General features: G+C 35.6%; 1 protein-coding gene across 1 annotated transcript in view; it reads right to left on the minus strand.

The window, feature by feature from the left end:
- LOC145995962 (uncharacterized) overlaps window positions 1-18,977 on the minus strand; it is a 134,448-nt gene extending 115,471 nt beyond the window's left edge. The window contains exons 1-3 of the mRNA XM_083132036.1: window positions 18,945-18,977; window positions 12,074-12,131; window positions 5,472-5,625 (exon numbers count right to left, since the gene is read on the minus strand). Coding sequence (XP_082988162.1) covers window positions 5,472-5,591 — 120 coding nt within the window. The 5' untranslated portion in view covers window positions 5,592-5,625; window positions 12,074-12,131; window positions 18,945-18,977. The remainder of the gene's footprint in view (window positions 1-5,471; window positions 5,626-12,073; window positions 12,132-18,944) is intronic.
- Window positions 18,978-19,303: the final 326 nt, after the last annotated feature.

Genomic DNA, 19,303 nt, shown 5'->3' on the forward strand with positions numbered 1-19,303 from the left:
GAAGCCAATTTACATCAAATGAGTGGAAAGCCTACATGGATTCAAGGAAAATTAAGCATATTACTACCACTACATACAATCCAAAATCTAATCCTATTGAGAGGTACAATAAAGAGATTGTTAGGTTACTGCGATTATTCTGCAATGATAATCACACCAGTTGGTATCCAAAAATAAATTCTATTATTCAGTTCATGCTCTTCAGTTACCGGATTATCTCCTAGTGAACTTTTCTTACATGAAGATATGAAGGACTCAATATTTGAAGAAATCAGCTGGCCAGAACAAATTAAATCTTTGCCATGGAAACGCAAATTGTTTTTAGCAGAAATCAGGACTAGACAATCTAGAAGAAGTAGAAAGATTAAGAATGCATTGAACTCGATCAAACTTCGAACAGGAGATTTGGTTATGATAAAAAATAGGCAAGTTAGTTCCAAAATTAACAGCCAGATTCATAAATTGTTCAACTTGTATATTGGGCCATTCCTTGTCAAGGAAATTAAGGACAATAATGCAATTCTTTACACAATGAACCAGCAATATTATGACAAGGTGAACTTTTCTAATCTTCGAGTGTTTAACTGTTCGGAAGAAAAGAGGAATCAACTCTTGTCTGAGAATTAAATTTATGAGAGTAGATACTTGAAAAAAAATGAAACCATTCTGTTTATTATTTTGTACAATTGAATGTTGTATTATGTTCTGATTTGTTATTACCTGTTAGGCACAAATCTGTTTATGTGCACGTTGTTGTCGAATGTCAGATAATATTGTGCATTTGTAACTTTGTTTTAGTTATGTTGATAAACATCTGACTGATTTTTAAATGAAACTCCTCCTTGCTGTTTCGTAGTTTTCTTTTTCCCGGAGGAGGGGAATGTTGTGACGGTCCTGTGAATCCGCACAATATAATTATATGTTTATTGAAATTATTAATTTCATATTATACAAATCACTTTATATTAACGTTTAAAAAATGTATAATAATTACTTTGTACAACGTTAATTATGTTTTATGTTATTCATTGCACTCTACGCTGTATAAACGAGATATTTGGAATTCTAACGTTGCTATAGCAACGAGAATCAATAGTCATTATGTGGTAGTGTGTCTGACAAAAAATGGAAATATAGGTAATAGTGAACTGCATATTGCTTAGTTATTTCACTAATATATAGACCTATAGAAGTTGTATCTTCACCTTCGCGTTTTATTTCAAATATTTATGAACTAAATGTGATCGTGCAAATGATTGACTTGTGAACGTCACAAGACTAATGAAATATCTAACATGATATGTTCATCCACCATCTGGAAACACATTGTCCAATTTTGCTCAAGTTTTCTAGCTGCAGAAATAATTTTACATAAATGATTCTAAATTTACAGCAGTTATCATGGCCAATAAATAGATGACTCATCGCTCTCTGTCCATCCATCCCAAATCATGCTCCTTCTAAATCATGCATTTTGATAATTTTATTGTTAAATTATAGTGCAAATACATAATGCTCCTGTAAGTTTCGTGCACAAAGCTCAAAACTGTAGTCTATACAAAAGTTTGAAAATGTAAAAAAAAAATGATGAAAATATGAAAGCATTTATATATATATATATATATATATATATATATATATATATATATATACACACACTGTATTTACTTGAGTACCCTATATCCATAAAAAAATAAATAAAAAGTAAAAACTGAAATTGTGGCAGATAATGATGGGTATAGACACAAGTAACACTTGTGCTGCTTAGGCAAGCAACCTATTGTGGGGAGAAATGTAAAAATTATTACAAATGTGTTTCAATTTAATTATGCCACAATTAACAACATTTCAATAAAATTTATTCAATTCTCCCTTGTAATTCTTCAAACGTGCATAAATTTATTGTATCAATTGATCGTCACTGATATGCCACCATGGTTTCTCCCACATAAGGAAGTGACTGATAACCAAAGTGCTAGCACATTTAAACAACACAAATGTTTTAGCTAAAAATTATCTGATACTTTTTATTATTTTGTTTCTTGGATACATATTCTTCTTATTTCTATTTAAAGTCCATTTCTAGCATGTTTTGGAAAAAATAGCCTCAAAAACTCACTGTGACCTGTACAACATTAATTATTTTTAGTATTTAAGCTCTGCTAAGCCCTTATATAAAAAGTATTCTAAGAAATTTCGACAATCGTAGAACCTCACAAGTATTTAATGCAATAATTTACAATATTTCCTGGAAAAAAACAACTTTTTCACTGTTTTTTTTTTAAAAAACCATGTAGGGAAAACCGGGCTGGACCAACACAGGCCAACCCTGCCGGAAACGCCTGCACATAGTATGGTTTCACATTAAGGATGTTTGCATAGAATATGCTACACAATTGGCTGCAACATCTGGAATTCCAGACTCGCAAGACATGTTGACTTTATAAGGTGGCTGGCAAATGTTTCTCGCACAAGGTTTATGGCCTCAGCCAAGTTGCATCCGGCCTGTTCATTTTGCATCAGACAGGCAGCAGTCTCCTTGAACTTCTTGTAACACAGAAACACAAATTGTCTTGTCTACAGGTAATTCTTCATCGCTACTTTGTAGGAAATCTCTGGTGAACTGTCACAATGAATCACATTTAGCGATTTCTAAGATACAGAATGCTTTGTGTTGTCACGTTTGTGTTAACTGCATTACACTGCCACCTAGCAGTTAAATCTACAATTATGAGATCGTGCCTATTACGAGTGCAAACTTGGAGATTCTTTACGTACTGAGAGGCACTAGTTTTTTTGCTGTATATGTTATAGTTCTTGTACTATAAATGTTCGAAACTCCAGAAAGAATTACGAATCATCTCGTTTATACATGCAGGGAATGATATGGAGTGTGAAAATTCTATGGAAATCAAACCTAACCCACTCAAAACAGAAACAGTAATGCTGCAAGTTTGTAGGAGTGTAATTATAAAGTTACCTGCCTAACCTACTTGTAAGTACCTACAAGTAGGCTCGAATAATATTTCTTGGACAAAAAAGTATTTAAAAAACTTGTTCACCATGCGCTAATAGACATGTGTAGAGTTTAAATCATGCAGAAAACATTTTATCATGATGATTTTGGAATTACACAATACCATGGAATTCAGTCATATACTTATTTTGAATAATAAGTATATGAAATTAATTTTGAAATGTCTTGAATTAGAAAAAACCTGAAGTATATGAAAGATTGCTCTTTAAATTTATGAAAACAATCTTCTTTCTTTCTCAGGAATGAGGAAAGATGTTCATGTATTGGTTAAATGATAATGGAAAATTGCTATAAAATATTACAGGAAGTACATGAGCAATCACTATACCTTATGTGCACCATTTGGTATCCAATGTATCAAATCTTGGTGCAAAAGGTGAAAAGCTTATCACTAAATGAAGCCATCATAAAAATTTTAATTCCTGCATTTTGAGGTACACACAACGGACAATAAAATTAATTCAATAAGACTTACAACAAATATATCTTTACTTTCACTTGGCATGCACACTGAAAATCTACCAGTACATCAACCTAGAGTGTCTGATAATGTAAGAATAATTGCACATCCATGTTCTGCAGGGAATGCAAATTCTTTGACTATGAAACTGTGTAACACTCTAATTTTTAAGGCAGAACATAACCATATTCCTGCATTGCAAGTATCCTTACAAATTTAGGCCCAAGTTCATTTTGTTTTATTGTGATTTCATCATGCTACTTATGCAATTCTTACACGGTTCAATTTCCATTTACGCATGTTAACACATACTGCAGAGGTTTAAGATTAATAACTGCATGTTTCCTTGAAATTGGTTTTGTACTTCCATATACCCCAATATAATTCTATACTGGGCAACAGTCATTAGTTTACTATCAGAATGTTTCAAGATTTTGTTCAATACATGCTTTCGTGGTTAGGTTAGGCAGGTCAGGTTTAGTTCTCTTAGCATTTAAGACAGATCCCTAAATGCTTTCTACTACTGATCGCACCCCGCACGGTACCTCTATTTTACCAATAAATTGGACTTTTTCTACATGAAAATTATGCCGATTAGTTTCAGGAACGTTCCAAATTACTGCTACATTCATTCCCACTAGTCTATGATACTTGCTGTCGCTTCTATCAATGGAGAATGCATTGTCCTTGGGGAGAGCGCAAGCATGCTTGCGTAAGGTAATTTTTAAGTTGTTTTTTTCCCAACATAAATGGGTCATTCCATGTCAAATCAAACAATTTTTTAATAAATGGTTGCATGACCATTTTAGAAAAATTTTATTTTTAGTACATACCTTTGTACATGTTTCGAGATATCAAAACTAATGTTCTTCTCCTGGGGCAGCCATTTTTCCAACATGGCGCATGGCTTTTTTTGCTCATGTAGCAGTATACAGAAACCTTAATATCTAAAAAACCATTAAAGCTAGAGACCTGAAACAAAATTCACTTTGTAGCTAATGAAGTATACTTCCTATGATATTCAGGTATGTTTTGCTTGAAATTGCATCGTAACTACGAAAATTATGGTGAAAATGGGGTAGCAATAGTTAAAAAATTGCATTTTTAAGCCCGATTTAATGAAGGAGTTTAGTCTAAGGCTTGATTTTTTTTCATGTGTAGGCCTACCTGCAGGATGTCTGTAAATAAAATATCAGTGCCTAGAAATGCACCCCTTTTTATAGCATGGGCTCAAACATGGCCGTTCATTGAATTTTGACAGTTTTCGGGGTTAAATATCTCAGATGGGTCCCCTTTAAAAATTCGGAAATTTGGCACATAGGAAGCCCTTCATGAACCTAACTCACAGTAAAAATCTCAACTTTTAGATTCAACTCGTTTTGGTCAATATGAGGTAACATATGTCACCTAATTTCTGACATTGCAAAGTAATGTTAAATTACATTCCATACTTAGAATAATGAAGTCTTTTATTTTTATTTTTTAAATTTGGGTTAAATAAAGGCTCAGAAAATATAGTAACATAAGATTTTAATACTGCTACATGAGCAAAAAAAGCCATGCGCCATGTTGGAAAAAATGGCTGCCCCAGGAGAACTAAAGACAATATTTTGTTTTGAACACTGGTTTTGATATCTAGAAACATGTACAAACCTATGTACTAAAAATGATTTTTTTTCTAAAATGGTCATGCAGCCACCATTGGATGGTTTGGCATGGAATGACCCAAATAACTTCTTTCGAAATCCAAACAGTGCTCATTACTTTTAGTAAGATTCAAATTTCGTGTGACAAGATTGTCAAAATTCTACGATAATTAGTCTTTCTGTTAGGAGAATTTGAAAAATCATAACACAATCGGAACAGTTACCCAAAATTATATTTAACGGTCGTCGAGCTGCTAAACCTAGCGAAAACTAGACACAAAAGAAAAAGTGCTGTTTTGTAATATGACTGCTAATACTGAACTTTTACCTGGTCTTTCCACATTCTGCTGAATGCCTCCTTGTGTTGCATGTAGAATTTATAATGGGAAGATGTCAACTCTTGATCAAAAATAAAACTGTTATCCTCATCAATAGCAATGGCCCTCATTTTGACCTTTTATTCTTCCTTACTAAATATTAACCTGAAATTAGAAAAACAAGAAACTTTAGTGCATTACTACAAAGGATCAAAATTGGACAAGGATAATGTGGGTGTTACTTTGCCACCAGTTTAGGAATAGTGTCCACTTGTATATGACACATACATCCTTTAACGTAACAGTCATAACAGAAATTTAGTGAATATTTTAAACATCTAATATGTGTGCACATTAATTAGAAACAAATCTGTTCTACTTTAGTTAGCTAATCGTAAAGGAAAGGATGAGCTGATAGGTTTGGCTTTGAGCTCTTTTTCTTTTTAAGTCCACTTTATGCACATATAAGCTAATCCAAACTAGGTCTACAGTTGAGTGGGATCTGAACCATTATGTGCCTCCACTAGGGTGACCAGACGTCCTCTTCTATCCAGACATGTCCTCCTTTTTAGGTGTCTGTCCAGGTGGATTTTTTAGAAAACGGTAAATGTCCTTTTTTTGGATAGAGTATAGCATCGACCATAGCAAATGTGTGCATAGAGAATGCTTCCACACATAACAATCATCATTTTTAAGGCATATCACTTGGGGTGCATTAAGTATTCGAGCAATGCTCACCTAGCATCTGGGAGCTGAACACGATCACTTTCCCAACTGAGTCATTAGCAGGGTGCGGATTTATAGGTACTAAAAACCTCTGAAATAGGCACCAAAATGATGAAAAAGGCACTTAAAAAGACACTATAAATTTAGAAAAGGTACGAAAATAGGCACCCTAAAATTTAAAAAAAACACATTAAAACAGACAATGAATGTGAACTTATTTCAATTTTCTTTTCACAATGCACAGTTATACTGTATTGTACTAGCACTTTAGTTTATACATAAAAGTGGGCTAACAAACTATTAATACTCTTTTGATCGAAATTCACATTTGCGGGGAATCGTCAATTAAAGTAATTCTCACAAAAAAAGTTTGTGGTAACAACCTGTGCGAATTTAAACATTTGATGAAAAAACAATTTGCACCATTGTAAGAAAAAAATATTTTACCTACAATGTTCCAATTGAGACCATGAAATCTGTCGAATACCAGATTTCAGTCAGTACAACATAAACAAAGCCTTCCATCCTTCAATGTAGGGAAAGCCAAAGGAACATAAAAAAAGCTGAAATATGGAAAAATTGCAGAAGACCCATTTTTTGTCATGATAAAGCAAAATAGGCACTACAAAAATGCATTTTCAGACTAGAAACACCATGAAACGAACTTTTAGACATTAGAGCCTATGTTTTACTAAAAGGCAAAATTCGGCACCCTGGTCATTAGTATTATTCTAATTCATTGCCTTGTCCTCTGAAATGGCTGGAACGCACGTAGTCTGTGCAGTTGCTTTTCGATTGATTGAGTTATTTTACTTCGCTTTTCGGCCACTTTTAGCTAATCGTGAAGATGAGGATGAGCGATAATATGATGATTTTGATGAAAAGGCACTCACAAAGAACACCCATGCCGGGATTCAAATCCGGCACTGCTGGCGTTGTGGCACAGTGTGCTAACCACTCTGCAACGAAGGTCGACCAGTTACTTTTCGAGTTATACATACACGATACAGAAATGCATAGTGAAAATTTTGATTATGAAGTAATATATACTTTCATGAAATATCGAAGCGAAAGTGTAAATTCAAGAATGATCTTGCAAGAGAATATCAAGGTATTAAAGGATGGATGAAACGAATATTAGATAAAGTGTAAGGTGGCTATTACTTTCCCCTGCTGTTGAAAGAGTGCTAGAAATGTTCGTGGCATTAAAATCATATTTCTCCACCCAATCTAAACTATCCAAAATTTTAATTCGGTTTTTGGAAATAAGTTCAAGCGAATCTTACTTGTTACATTTGCATTCACTTGTGGGGATATTTCATTATAATATCTAAGAATTAGAAAAGGAGTAAAATTCTGTGCTTCAAATTGTAGATATTCTTTGCCATTTGTTAAATAACAGATTAGGAGATTGCTTTCTTTGCTTAAAGGTAAGAGGAAGTTATTGAAAGGGATCACCTCAAAAGTATATGTGAGCAAAATGTTAGTTAGATTTTTTTTATATTGATTAAGTTATGAGTAATGGCAAATATTTTACCATTTTTTTTGCCTCCTTTTTCGCCATGCTCTGTCCTCATTTTTTTGAAAGTATGTGTCTGGTCACCCTAGCCGCCACCAAGTACACTCATGATTACACGACAAGGAGGCTATTTACAATACTGGAAGTATCTCCGATTTGTTGGAAATTCAGTATACTTACTAATTTTGACCTCCTAATCATGAATGTGCAGTTAAAATTTGGCACTCACGTGTAGAAATTGCAAGGAAACAGCATCAATTCTCGCAATCATTCTCCGTATAGAAGTATGGAAACCATATTTGTTGATATGGACAATTGACGTTCGCAATCAGTTACTGTGTCTACAGCGTTGCCACAGTGTTGATTTCATACTTGGAGAGCACGGATCGTGTTAGAATGGCGGAAGGGAGCAGTAAAAAAGTTGTGAATGTTGGACAGATCGTTAGGTGCAGTGTGGAGGAGGCTAATTAAGAAACTTATGGATTTCAGTGTTTTGCCCAAAACGATCCCACAGAGAAATGCATCAAGGACAAAAATGACGGAAGTGAAAGTGACAATCACGATGTAGAAGAGGATGTGGAATGCGAACTGATTTCATTAGAGGCAAGTTTAGCAACAGTGCATGGATCGTAAAATTGCAGGATACGAAAATGGTGTCTTCGATGAGCAACATTGGCCGCGAAAGTGCTACGAAAATAAGATTTCTTATCGGTTATTTGTCGCAATTACAGGAAAACCATTGACGGATAGCCCCACTGACCATTCCAGTAAGGTTAGGTTAGGTCAGGCAAACATAGTTAAAATTTGAGGTTGTAGGACCGTCCACACACCATTGACGTATAGCCCCCATTCTCGGTAAGGTTAGGCAAGCATAGTTAAAATTTGGGGTCATAGCAATATCAGGGGTGTATATATAGTTTGGTACCAGTTTCATAGATCGGAGACACATTAAAATTGGATATTTTGTGTTTTGCATGGCTCGTACTTACCAATTGTGTATTGCGGAACATAGTTTAAGGTGCCATTATGCTTTTTACACGAAAACAAACGCAATTTCTCACATTCTGAGTGCTTTTTTTTTATTCCTTTCTTCGCTTCCGGAACACACAATATGGCGGGCACATCTTGACTCATGTTGTGGGTATGCAGTGTTTCAACCTTCACCGAAAAATACCTACTATCGTTTTCGTTACCGGTGGAAATTATGGAGCGATTTTACAATACTGGGAAGGTAAAAATTTACTATCCTTCGGACACCCCTATTTTTTTCGTTTCGTCAATTTTTGACGTTCTTACTTATGTATGTGCTTCGCGGAACATTCCTGAAGGTGTATTAACGTTGTTTTCATGAAATTAATTCCAATTTTTCACATTACCAGTACGTCTTGCCTCAAACATAATATGCCGAGTACACCTTCCTACATAATCACGCGTCGTGCTTGTGTTTTGTCAAATTTTTGACATTCGTACTTACGTATCTGCCTCGCGGAACATTCCTGAAGGTTTATTGACGTTGCTTTGATCAAACTAATAGCAATTTTTCACATTACGAGTACTTCTTTCTCCTACCTTTCCGTTTGCCTCACACACAATATGGCGCGGATACCGTCGTAAATAATGACGCGTCGGGATGACACATCGGCCTTCTCTTTTCTCGATTTTCAATTGTAATGCAGTGTTTCAACCTTCGGAACCCAAGAAATGCCCGACAACAAATTTTAAGGAGCGATTTTACAATACCGGGAATTTCTTCATTTTGTTTGAAATTCGGTATACTCACCAATTTTGGCCCCGTAATCACGTATCTGCAGTTAAAATTTCGCGCTCACACGTGGAAATAGCAAAATAATCTCAATTAAGTTCGTATTTCCACACCCTCGATTTCCGAATTTCCCGCCGGTTCCGGGCTCCGCCCCTGGGGTAATCGACTTACCGCCCCCAACCGCTATCGCGGCCCCGCCTGTTTCTATAGACTCCCTGTTAAGGGCATGTTAGAAATTGGCCAGATTCACCTGCCCCCAAATAAGCGCCAGCAGTTAAAATTTGGCGCTCACACGTGCAAATAGCAAAATAATCTCAATTAAGTTCGTATTTCCACATCCTCGATTTCCGAATTTCCCGCCGGTTCCGGGCTCCGCCCCTGGGGTAATCGACTTACCGCCCCCAACCGCTATCGCGGCCCCGCCTCCGCTCCGCTCCGGCTACCCGCCTGTTTCTATAGACTCCCTGTTAAGGGCATGTTAGAAATTGGCCAGATTCACCTGCCCCCAAATAAGCGCCAGCAGTTAAAATTTGGCGCTCACACGTGCAAATAGCAAAATAATCTCAATTAAGTTCGTATTTCCACATCCTCGATTTCCGAATTTCCCGCCGGTTCCGGGCTCCGCCCCTGGGGTAATCGACTTACCGCCCCCAACCGCTATCGCGGCCCCGCCTGTTTCTATAGACTCCCTGTTAAGGGCATGTTAGAAATTGGCCGGATTCACCTGCCCCCAAATAAACTGCAAATTTATACGTGAGCGCCAAATTTTAAGTGCAGATTCGTGATTACGAGGCCCAAAATCAGAAACTTCACGGAATCCTCCACACCCGGTACAAACTTAATCACACATCCAGCAAACGTCATTCTTCTACCTCCCGTTTCACGTTCTAACGCTAGTCGCAAACGCAGACAGTTCGAAACACTGCATATCAACAAAACACAATCACGACCCGTCATGATAGTCACGACGGTGTACGAAGGTGATGGTGTACGAAGGTGTACGAACGTGATGTTGTCGGAAGATGTACGCGCCAAACGCTATCTCCGTCGGAGAATTAATTTTCAACGAACAACATAAATTTCAACTCTGAAACATTCCCAAATCACACAAAACACCTTCCCGATGTTCGACAATGCTACAGGAACTTATTACGGTAAGTAGTTTCTTCTGTAAAAATAAATAAATGTGTCCGAAGGATAGTAAATTAGTACCAAAATTTGGCGCTCAACATGTCAAACTTGCAAAATAAGAGGGTCAGTCATCGCAACCGACAATGCACAATTGCTCATTATTTATCGCAAGATTTTCCGTTTCGAATACCTAAAGAACGAAATATATATATTCCTGATATTACTACGACCCTAAATTTTTTTAAATATGTTTCCTAACCTAACCTAGCCTAACCTAACCACGTGCCAATGGTTGGTGGGACTAGCGCCAATGGTCCGTGGGGCTAGCCATAATTCAGGAATTTCTATACGTGAGCGCCAAATTTTAAGTGCAGATTCGTGATTAGGAGACCCAAATTAGTAAGTATCCGAAATTTCAAACAAATTGGAGAAATTCCCTGTATTGTTAAATTAGTATACCGAAATTATACATTATGCACGGGTAGCTGATGAAGAGCCCCACGAACCATACACGGATAGCCCCACAAACCATTATGCATGGTAGCTGACAGATAGCCCCATTACGGTAGGCAAGCATAGTAAAACAAAAAAAAAAAGGGTTTGAAACACTGACAGGGGCTTATGTCATCAAACGTACACAGCATCTGGTTGTCGTAGGGCAAGCAAATGAAAGCAATGAGAATTGTGTGTCGCTGAGATATTTATCTTGAAAAATACATGATTTCCTGGTCAAATATATTCCCCGATGAAAGAAAATACCTTGACGAACGTTGCAAACCTTGGAGCAACTCATTTCCGTAAGTAGTATCTTGCGTAAAATTGAAGAAATGTGTCTACAATGTATGGAACTGTTACCTATCGTTTTTTAAGTATTTGAAACAGAAAATTTTCCGGTATACAATGAACAATTGTGTCGATTGCGGACCACTAAATTTAGCTCATTTTCAAATTTGTACACGTGAGCGCCAAATTTTAACTGCAGATTCGTGATTAAAGAGGCCAAAATTAGTGAGTATGCCGAATTTCAAACAAATTGGAGAAACTTCCGGTAAATTCGCTCCATTGCTTTTGTTAGTGAAAATAGCGCTACATGCCGTTCTCAGCACATGATGAAAATAGTCTCAGCCGAAAATAGGTCAAATACATCAACGAAGCAAGTTTAAAACAATTACATGCTGAATTCTACACCTTAACATTTCCTATGTGATATGTCAAGCAACATTTTGATTATCTACACTTTAAAAAATAACTTCAAGAAAATTTTAACACGCCGATTTGTGCCTACTTTTTTTTTTTTTTTAAAAAAAAAGCATTACGAAGGAAGAGGCAGTAACGACTAGTAATTTGAACATAAGGCTTTTTTTCCCACATGTAACCTACGTGAAACAGATTTTCACATGCCATGAACATATTATTTGTGTAATTCTAAATGTCCAATTTTAACGTTCACACATTATTAAAATATTGGAACACACCTTCTTTCGTAATTTACACTAAGTAGTAATTTTCTGGATTATATCTTGCATTTTCGTCGACGCGACCAAAAAGTATACACGGAAAGAGCGCCGAGTCCGCCTAAAAATGGAAATTACGCCGCGCATGCGCACTTCATCTCTCGAGGTCTGCAACACTAGCGACGTCGCACCTTAGGTACAGTGAACTAACATGCGCTCTACTGTTAACAAATGAATGCAGCATCGCGTGAGTGTATTCGAATTTGAAATAACGATTGTCTGGTTTCGTTGAGCTGCTACCGTTGACGTCGAACTACAGTATCATAGTTCGGGTTAATGTTGTCAAAAATTGAAACTATGAAGATTGATAATTATTTGAAGCAGTTTGTAATGATGTTTGACCGAATATGCTGGAAAAAAGCGATGGATATACATACTATATAAGAGAGAGGTACGTATTTGTGTGTGTAGTTGCTTCTTCACGTGTATTTTAGTTCCTATGTAACAACAAATTAAGCAAATATATGATATGGGGATGGGGATATATATACTTTCATGGGTGGAAAATAAAATGATGCTATGCTTTGGTGTGTGCACAGACAAGTGAGACCAAATTTATCATTGAAAGAAATGGGAAACCAAATAAACATTACAACGCACACGTGGTATTTAGATAAATTGACCACATATTTATACTAAAATTAAAAGTGCTGGTATTATTTTGAATCTTTCTATATCTTTAATTTTTGTTTTGCCTTTATTTCCCAAATTATTATTTTTTTAAAGTTCAAGCTTGTGAAAGAGTGGTTGTCATTCACTAAATACATAGAGATATAAAATGTTATTTAATTTATATTATAGTATATACTGTGATTGTAAATGTATTTTTCTTTTTATTAAAATACTAAAATTTCGTGTTTTTTTTATTACAGATATTCACAGGTGTTGAATGGAATGGAAAGTCTGGACTGCAAGGACACATTTCGCTTTATCTGTGAAAAGAATACCTTGCCTGTTTTCTGCAACAATAATACTGAAAAATGTTTCAGTGTGGTCGATTTTTATCTTGTTAGTGAATCTCCATTGAGGTGAAAGGGGTCAATTCTGTTTATACGTACCGTACAGTGTTAGTGAATGAAGAAATTTTTATATAAAGATGATATATGATTTCATTGAAGATTGTGTTTCCAGACAGTGTATAGTGTTAGTAGTAATAGTATGTACATCAAAAGGGAGTGAAGACAATAGCATACTTTTTATGGTGGTTATGTGAATCTACACAAATGCAGGGAGCATGGTGATGATCTGTTTTGATTAGTGTTTATTTGTGGCTGCTTTGTGGTTTCATGTAGTGTGCTAAGATACGTGGTTCTAGTGTATACATGGATGGAATAATGAATTCTAAGAGAGTAATTCTATTTGGTTTGTTCTTTTTCCTTACTAAGGTGTAGGCATTAAACAGGAGAATATATTGGGGTGGAAATAACACAGAAAATATATTTAAAAGCACAACCATATATTATAATGGAGGGACTTGCTTCATCGCTGTGAAGCTAGCTTTCGGGCTATTTTCACCAGGTTTTAAAACTCTGCATGTGTATGATCTATGACCTGGCTTGGTCTTTTACATGGATATAATTGTTGATGTGAATCAAACTTACGTTAGTGTGCATTTATATTCATGGAGTTTGAAAAAATACCACCAGGTATTCTGATATGGACTGCTGCTGCTATGTCAGTGAATGCTAATGTTGTTAGGTTAGGCAGCTCAGGGTCTCACTACAGAACATGGGCTGCTTTTTGCCTCTAAATAGATTAACAAAATTACGTACCTTCTACTTCCATTTTCCGGTGTTACTTTTCCGATTACTATTAGCCTATATTATTGCATGTAAAAAATGTTTTTACTGCTGCTAAAAGCAATGCATTTCTCCATTCGTTCGCGTCCATATTGTTTACACACAGTTGCTGTCATTTGTTTTGTTTTTCCTGCTACAAAAATATTGCATTTCTCTTATTCGTTCGCGTCCATATTATTTACGCAGTTACTTTATTTCGACGAGGAATGCCTACAAGGTTAGGTCTGTTAGGTTGGGTTCCAATAGCATAAACACAATGAAAAATGTTTTTCCTGCTACTAAAATATTGCATTTCTCTTATTCGTTCGCGTCCATATTATTTACGCAGTTACTTTATTTCGACGAGGAATGCCTACAAGGTTAGGTCTGTTAGGTTGGGTTCCAATAGCATAAACACAATGAAAAATGTTTTTCCTGCTACTAAAATAATGCATTTCTCTATTCGTTCGCGTCCATATTGTTTGCGCACAGCTACTTTACTTATTTCGACGAGTAATGCCTACAAGGTTAGGTTAGGCCTGTTAGGTTGGGTGCCAATAGCATAAACACAATGAAAAATGTTTTTTCCTGCTGCTAAAATAATGCATTTCTCTATTCCTTCGCGTCCATATTGTTTATGCACAGCTACTTTAATTATTTCGATGAGGAATGCCTACAGGTTAGGTTGGGTTCCAATAGCATAAATACAATGAAAAATGTTTTTCCTGCTACTAAAACAATGCATTTCTCTATTCGTTCGCATCCATATTGTTTACGAACAGCTACTTTAATTATTTCGATGAGGAATGCCTACAGGTTAGGTTGGGTTCCAATAGCTTAAATACAATGAAAAATGTTTTTCCTGCTACTAAAATAATGCATTTCTCTATTCGTTCGCGTCCATATTGTTTACGAAAAGCTACTTTAATTATTTCGACGAGGAATGCCTACAAGGTTAGCTTAGACTTGGTAGGTTTGGTTCCAATTGCATAAACACAATGAAAAATGTTTTTCCTGCTACTAAAATAATGCATTTCTCTATTCGTTCGCGTCCATATTGTTTACGCACAGCTACTTTAATTATTTCGATGAGGAATGCCTACAAGGTTAGGTTTTATTAGCATAAATGCAATGACAAATTATTATTCAGGCTAAGAGAACTAAACCTAGCTACCTAACAACGTAGGAATTTTTTGCTTTCACTAAATTTGTGCAGGAATGTGCACCACCATGTCACTTTTTCCTTCCAAGAGCACCCAACCTGCATGGGTATTTCTAGTTTTTTCAAAGAAATAAAATTTTCCGTACCTTCAAACTTACTTTTCCCAATTACTAACTACAAAACATTACCAAAAAATTATGAACCACGTTCCTCCTAAGCAGCCCATATTCTGCAGTCTTACGCAGCTCAGGTTTATGGCTGTTAGCATTAAAATTTCTTCCATAAATACTTTCAATACCTGATTGTGTAATTTCTGATCCTCAACATCTGGTGAAAATAGCCCAGATGCTCGCCTCGGTGGTGGAAATAATTCTCCATATCGAATATTGAAGACTTTTTTTTTTAGCAGTATAGTTCACATGTTGTGGTGAAGACACTTCTGACTTTACCAAGATATTCCATAGAAAACTTACATTTGGGGGTGGGGGTGAAAACTAACTAAAACAGCTTCAGGGTAAGTACCTCCATGTGTTTCAGCAAGTTTTAACAGGAGTGGCACATAATGCAAAGTGCACATTCAAGAGCTGTTGTGAAAAGTGAGTTCCAGTGTCTACTTATATTTATTTGGATTTTTCCATATTGTTAGCCACCAATTTGCTACAACAGGTAGCTGCATGTAAGATTTTTTTCTTAAAAAAATAGGAGCCAACGATTAAGTATTTCCGAGAGGTCTTCCTTCTCGCAGATGGCGATACCAACCTTGTGTTATGACGTCAGACGTGATATGCCTACGTTGTCAAGTTTGGTTCTCTTAGCATAAATACACTGCAAATGTATTATTTATGCTCAGAGAGCTAATACTAATAAGCCTAACAACTTATGCATTTAGCCTAACAATGAAACCATCCCACAGTGACTTCAGAACGCAAGGTTGGTATCATTAAAAACTTACCGAAATATAAGTAAAAGAAATAGAACCATTACAGAATGTCCTGGAAATAATTGTTAAAATGTGGAAATGTGAAAATAAGTTTTAATAAAGTGAGCAGGGGATCTTCCCTGAGTTGGCATTTTGATGGTGGTGTCATCAGATTTGAACCTACATGTGGCCTCTTTTTTACTCTGAATTTACATGATTTTTAGTGAATTACACTTGTTTCACTTAATGAAAGGAGAGGAAGGAATGATTGCTTTTATTTAGGTATTATATAGACACTCCCATGTTCATTACCATGGTAGAATCTAAAAAATATCATTTTTGCATTAAAAAATCTAGTGATTTTTTTGTTACACAAAAGAATTGTTACACCTTTCACTTGTTTAATGAATATACAAAGTAACACAATATGGGGACATAATACAGTAAGTACACTGTTCATGTAATGCAAATAAGATAACAAAATCATTATTTGTGCAGTCTCTGCAATGCATATGTTCAAGTAAAATACGTGCATACTTTTAGTAAGAATTAGCAGAATCTTACTGAGGAATATGTAACATTCGATAAGTTTTCATAGCTATTTATTTAATTTCTTATGTTCATTTATGTAATGAAGGGGCCACCAAAGTAATTTTTTTTAAAACAAAGGGAGCCTCCTCCTTGTGGGCAAATAGCCTGTAAATGAAAATGGCCAGTCTATGTATTTGGACTGCTTGACATCTTTATTGTTGCATGATAGTGGTGAAGTCAGTTTCTGCATTAATTTATTCTTGGGCACTTACTCCTTTGATGATTTTTTTTCATTGAACAGTAGAAACACCTGTAAGCGAACTGAATTGATGGTTTGTGTGTTTTTAGTTCCACTTATGCTAATCAGGACTGAAACTACAGTTTAGTAGGATTTGAACCACTGCTTCAACCAGGTATGAAGTCAGGTCTAATGCACAGGTTTGGCCTTGATTACACTTTTAGGTTGTGAGGATGGGAGAGAGATTTAGCACCAGGTATGTTTTTAAGATGTATGAAAAATTCATGCATTCTTTATCTGCGCTACTCCTGCATGCATATCGTAGTCAACCATCGTTTTTTGTGTGTGTTGTTAGAAAGAGAGCACCCTGTGTTGCTGCATCTCCTCTTCCCTCCCGACCAGCAGCAGACATGATTAACTAACATTCAAAGATGGAAGTGTATGGTACCGTTTTACAACTTGGTTCCAGTATGTTCCAAACAATGTTTGTTAACTACGTAAATATTTTCAAAATACAAAATAAGGGGGATTTTTTACGTAAAAGTCGGTAAGTAGGAAAGTTTTAAAAATAAATTTGATTCATAATGACACTATGAAGTTGATAAGTAACTATCTGAATTATGATTATAGCTCAAATTAATTATCCAGAGTACTAGATTTTCTTCATATAGGATGAGTAGCAGGCTAAAAATTTCCATTTCTTGTTACCAAAAATGGACATTTTGCCAGTGCAATTTTCAGTATCTTGAAGACATTGTGCATACTATTATTACTTTAAAAAATATTTATAAGTGTGAAGAAACAACCTTTTTTCCCCTGTATACACCAGGGTACTTCAAGATTTTCATGCGTACTGCCAATGAGGCCGATGGAACAGTTGGTTGCAGGTCTTGTTGCATTTTTCTTTCAGCGAAGATAATACCTCAGAATAAAAATAATGAGGTTTCATAAGTACTAAAGTAACTTTAGCAAGCCAGAAGCAACTCTCAGGCTGCATTTTGGACAATCCTCCTATGTACTGAATGGTTGTCATTTATATGTTTTATTTGTTTATTTACTTGTGCTTTTCTACTGTTAAACAAGTAAATAAGGAAATACTGGTTTTAGTTTGTAGGAACGATAGGAGAGCATGGTTTCATGCACTAATTGTGCTTTTTCCCCACTCTCAAGAACATTCTCGACTTCGAATTTATATAGGTTTACAATTTTATTGCAGCTGCATGAAGTGTCCGAAATTGTGCCTAAAATTATGAAAAGACAATTTTTCGGGGAGCAACAAAAAAATACATAATAAAACTGATCTCATGGGTAGAAATTAATTTACTCATATCATAGTGATAACTAGGGCTAGGATTTTTATGACCTAAAAATCACCAAAATATAAAAAATAAAATATGCTCTTATGACCCAAAATTTTACAAAATATGCCCTTATAACTGGACTGTTTCAAACATCAACATCTAAATGCAGACATATTTGCACGTATGTACTATTTTTAGTTCACTTTATGGACCCGAGTTGCAATACACAATGAATACTTTCTCTAAATTTTCAAAGAAAAATGCAAAAGATCTTACTACAGTGGAAAAAAACTCGAGTGAAAATGGGAGTAAGAGCGAATCCACTTCAAAAATGACTATATTTGTTGAAAATTTAAAAATATGCTGAATATGACCGAAAATTCATCAAAATATGCTTATCACGTAGAAATGGCCAAATATGCCCTTAATAAGCACCTTAATTTAATTAGTTTCTTCATGATATGAATGTCTACATGTTCAGGGAACATATCACCCTTACCCTAAAAAAATATTCTGTCATGAAAATGATCCTAGCCCTAGTGATAACTATTATCAAAATAGATAAGTATATCCTTCTTAAAGTATAGACAATTAATTGATGTTAATAATCGAACAACATATTTCAGTCCTTTAATGTTTTGCGCAACACGAAACTACTAAATTCAATATCCAATTGACTGTAGTGTTGAATCTGAAAGACGTCTGCATATAGCGTGCTTGCTGCGTTGCTATGGCAACCAACGTAGTTCGGTACCTAGACGGCGGCGGCAGCACCAGTCCACCTGCCTGTTCCTCATTGGCCAGTTTGTTTCAAAATTTCTGACGTCATCTCAAGCCGTCTGCTAAAATGTTTCCATTGTAGGGATAGAGAGTTATTTCTCTCCCCTAATCTTATTCTCTTTGGACGCGACATTGCAATTCTTCACAGACTATTTCTTAACAGAGCAGTGATCTCAGGTCATATGCAGTGATGTTCTTGACCCACATAAAAGTTTCCTGTCGCATTCCCAAAAAATCCCTTTATAACTTAATATTCCCTTTTTCACAGAATAACTAATAATAATAATAAAAGAAAACATATTGAGGGTATGTACGGAGATTTAAATGTAAGAGGGTGTACAAATGATTTTAGAGGTTGTAAATTTAGCAACAAATTATGCCCTATGAACACCTTTATGGGGGCGTGTCACAAAAAAGTTTATTGATATGCACTTGGTATGTTAATGAACATTTCAACTACATGAAAAACGTTTTTAAGCCAT

Source organism: Lepisma saccharinum, chromosome 12 (genome assembly GCF_977018435.1).
Source record: "Lepisma saccharinum chromosome 12, izLepSacc3.1, whole genome shotgun sequence".
Classification (NCBI taxonomy): Eukaryota; Metazoa; Arthropoda; class Insecta; order Zygentoma; family Lepismatidae; genus Lepisma; species Lepisma saccharinum.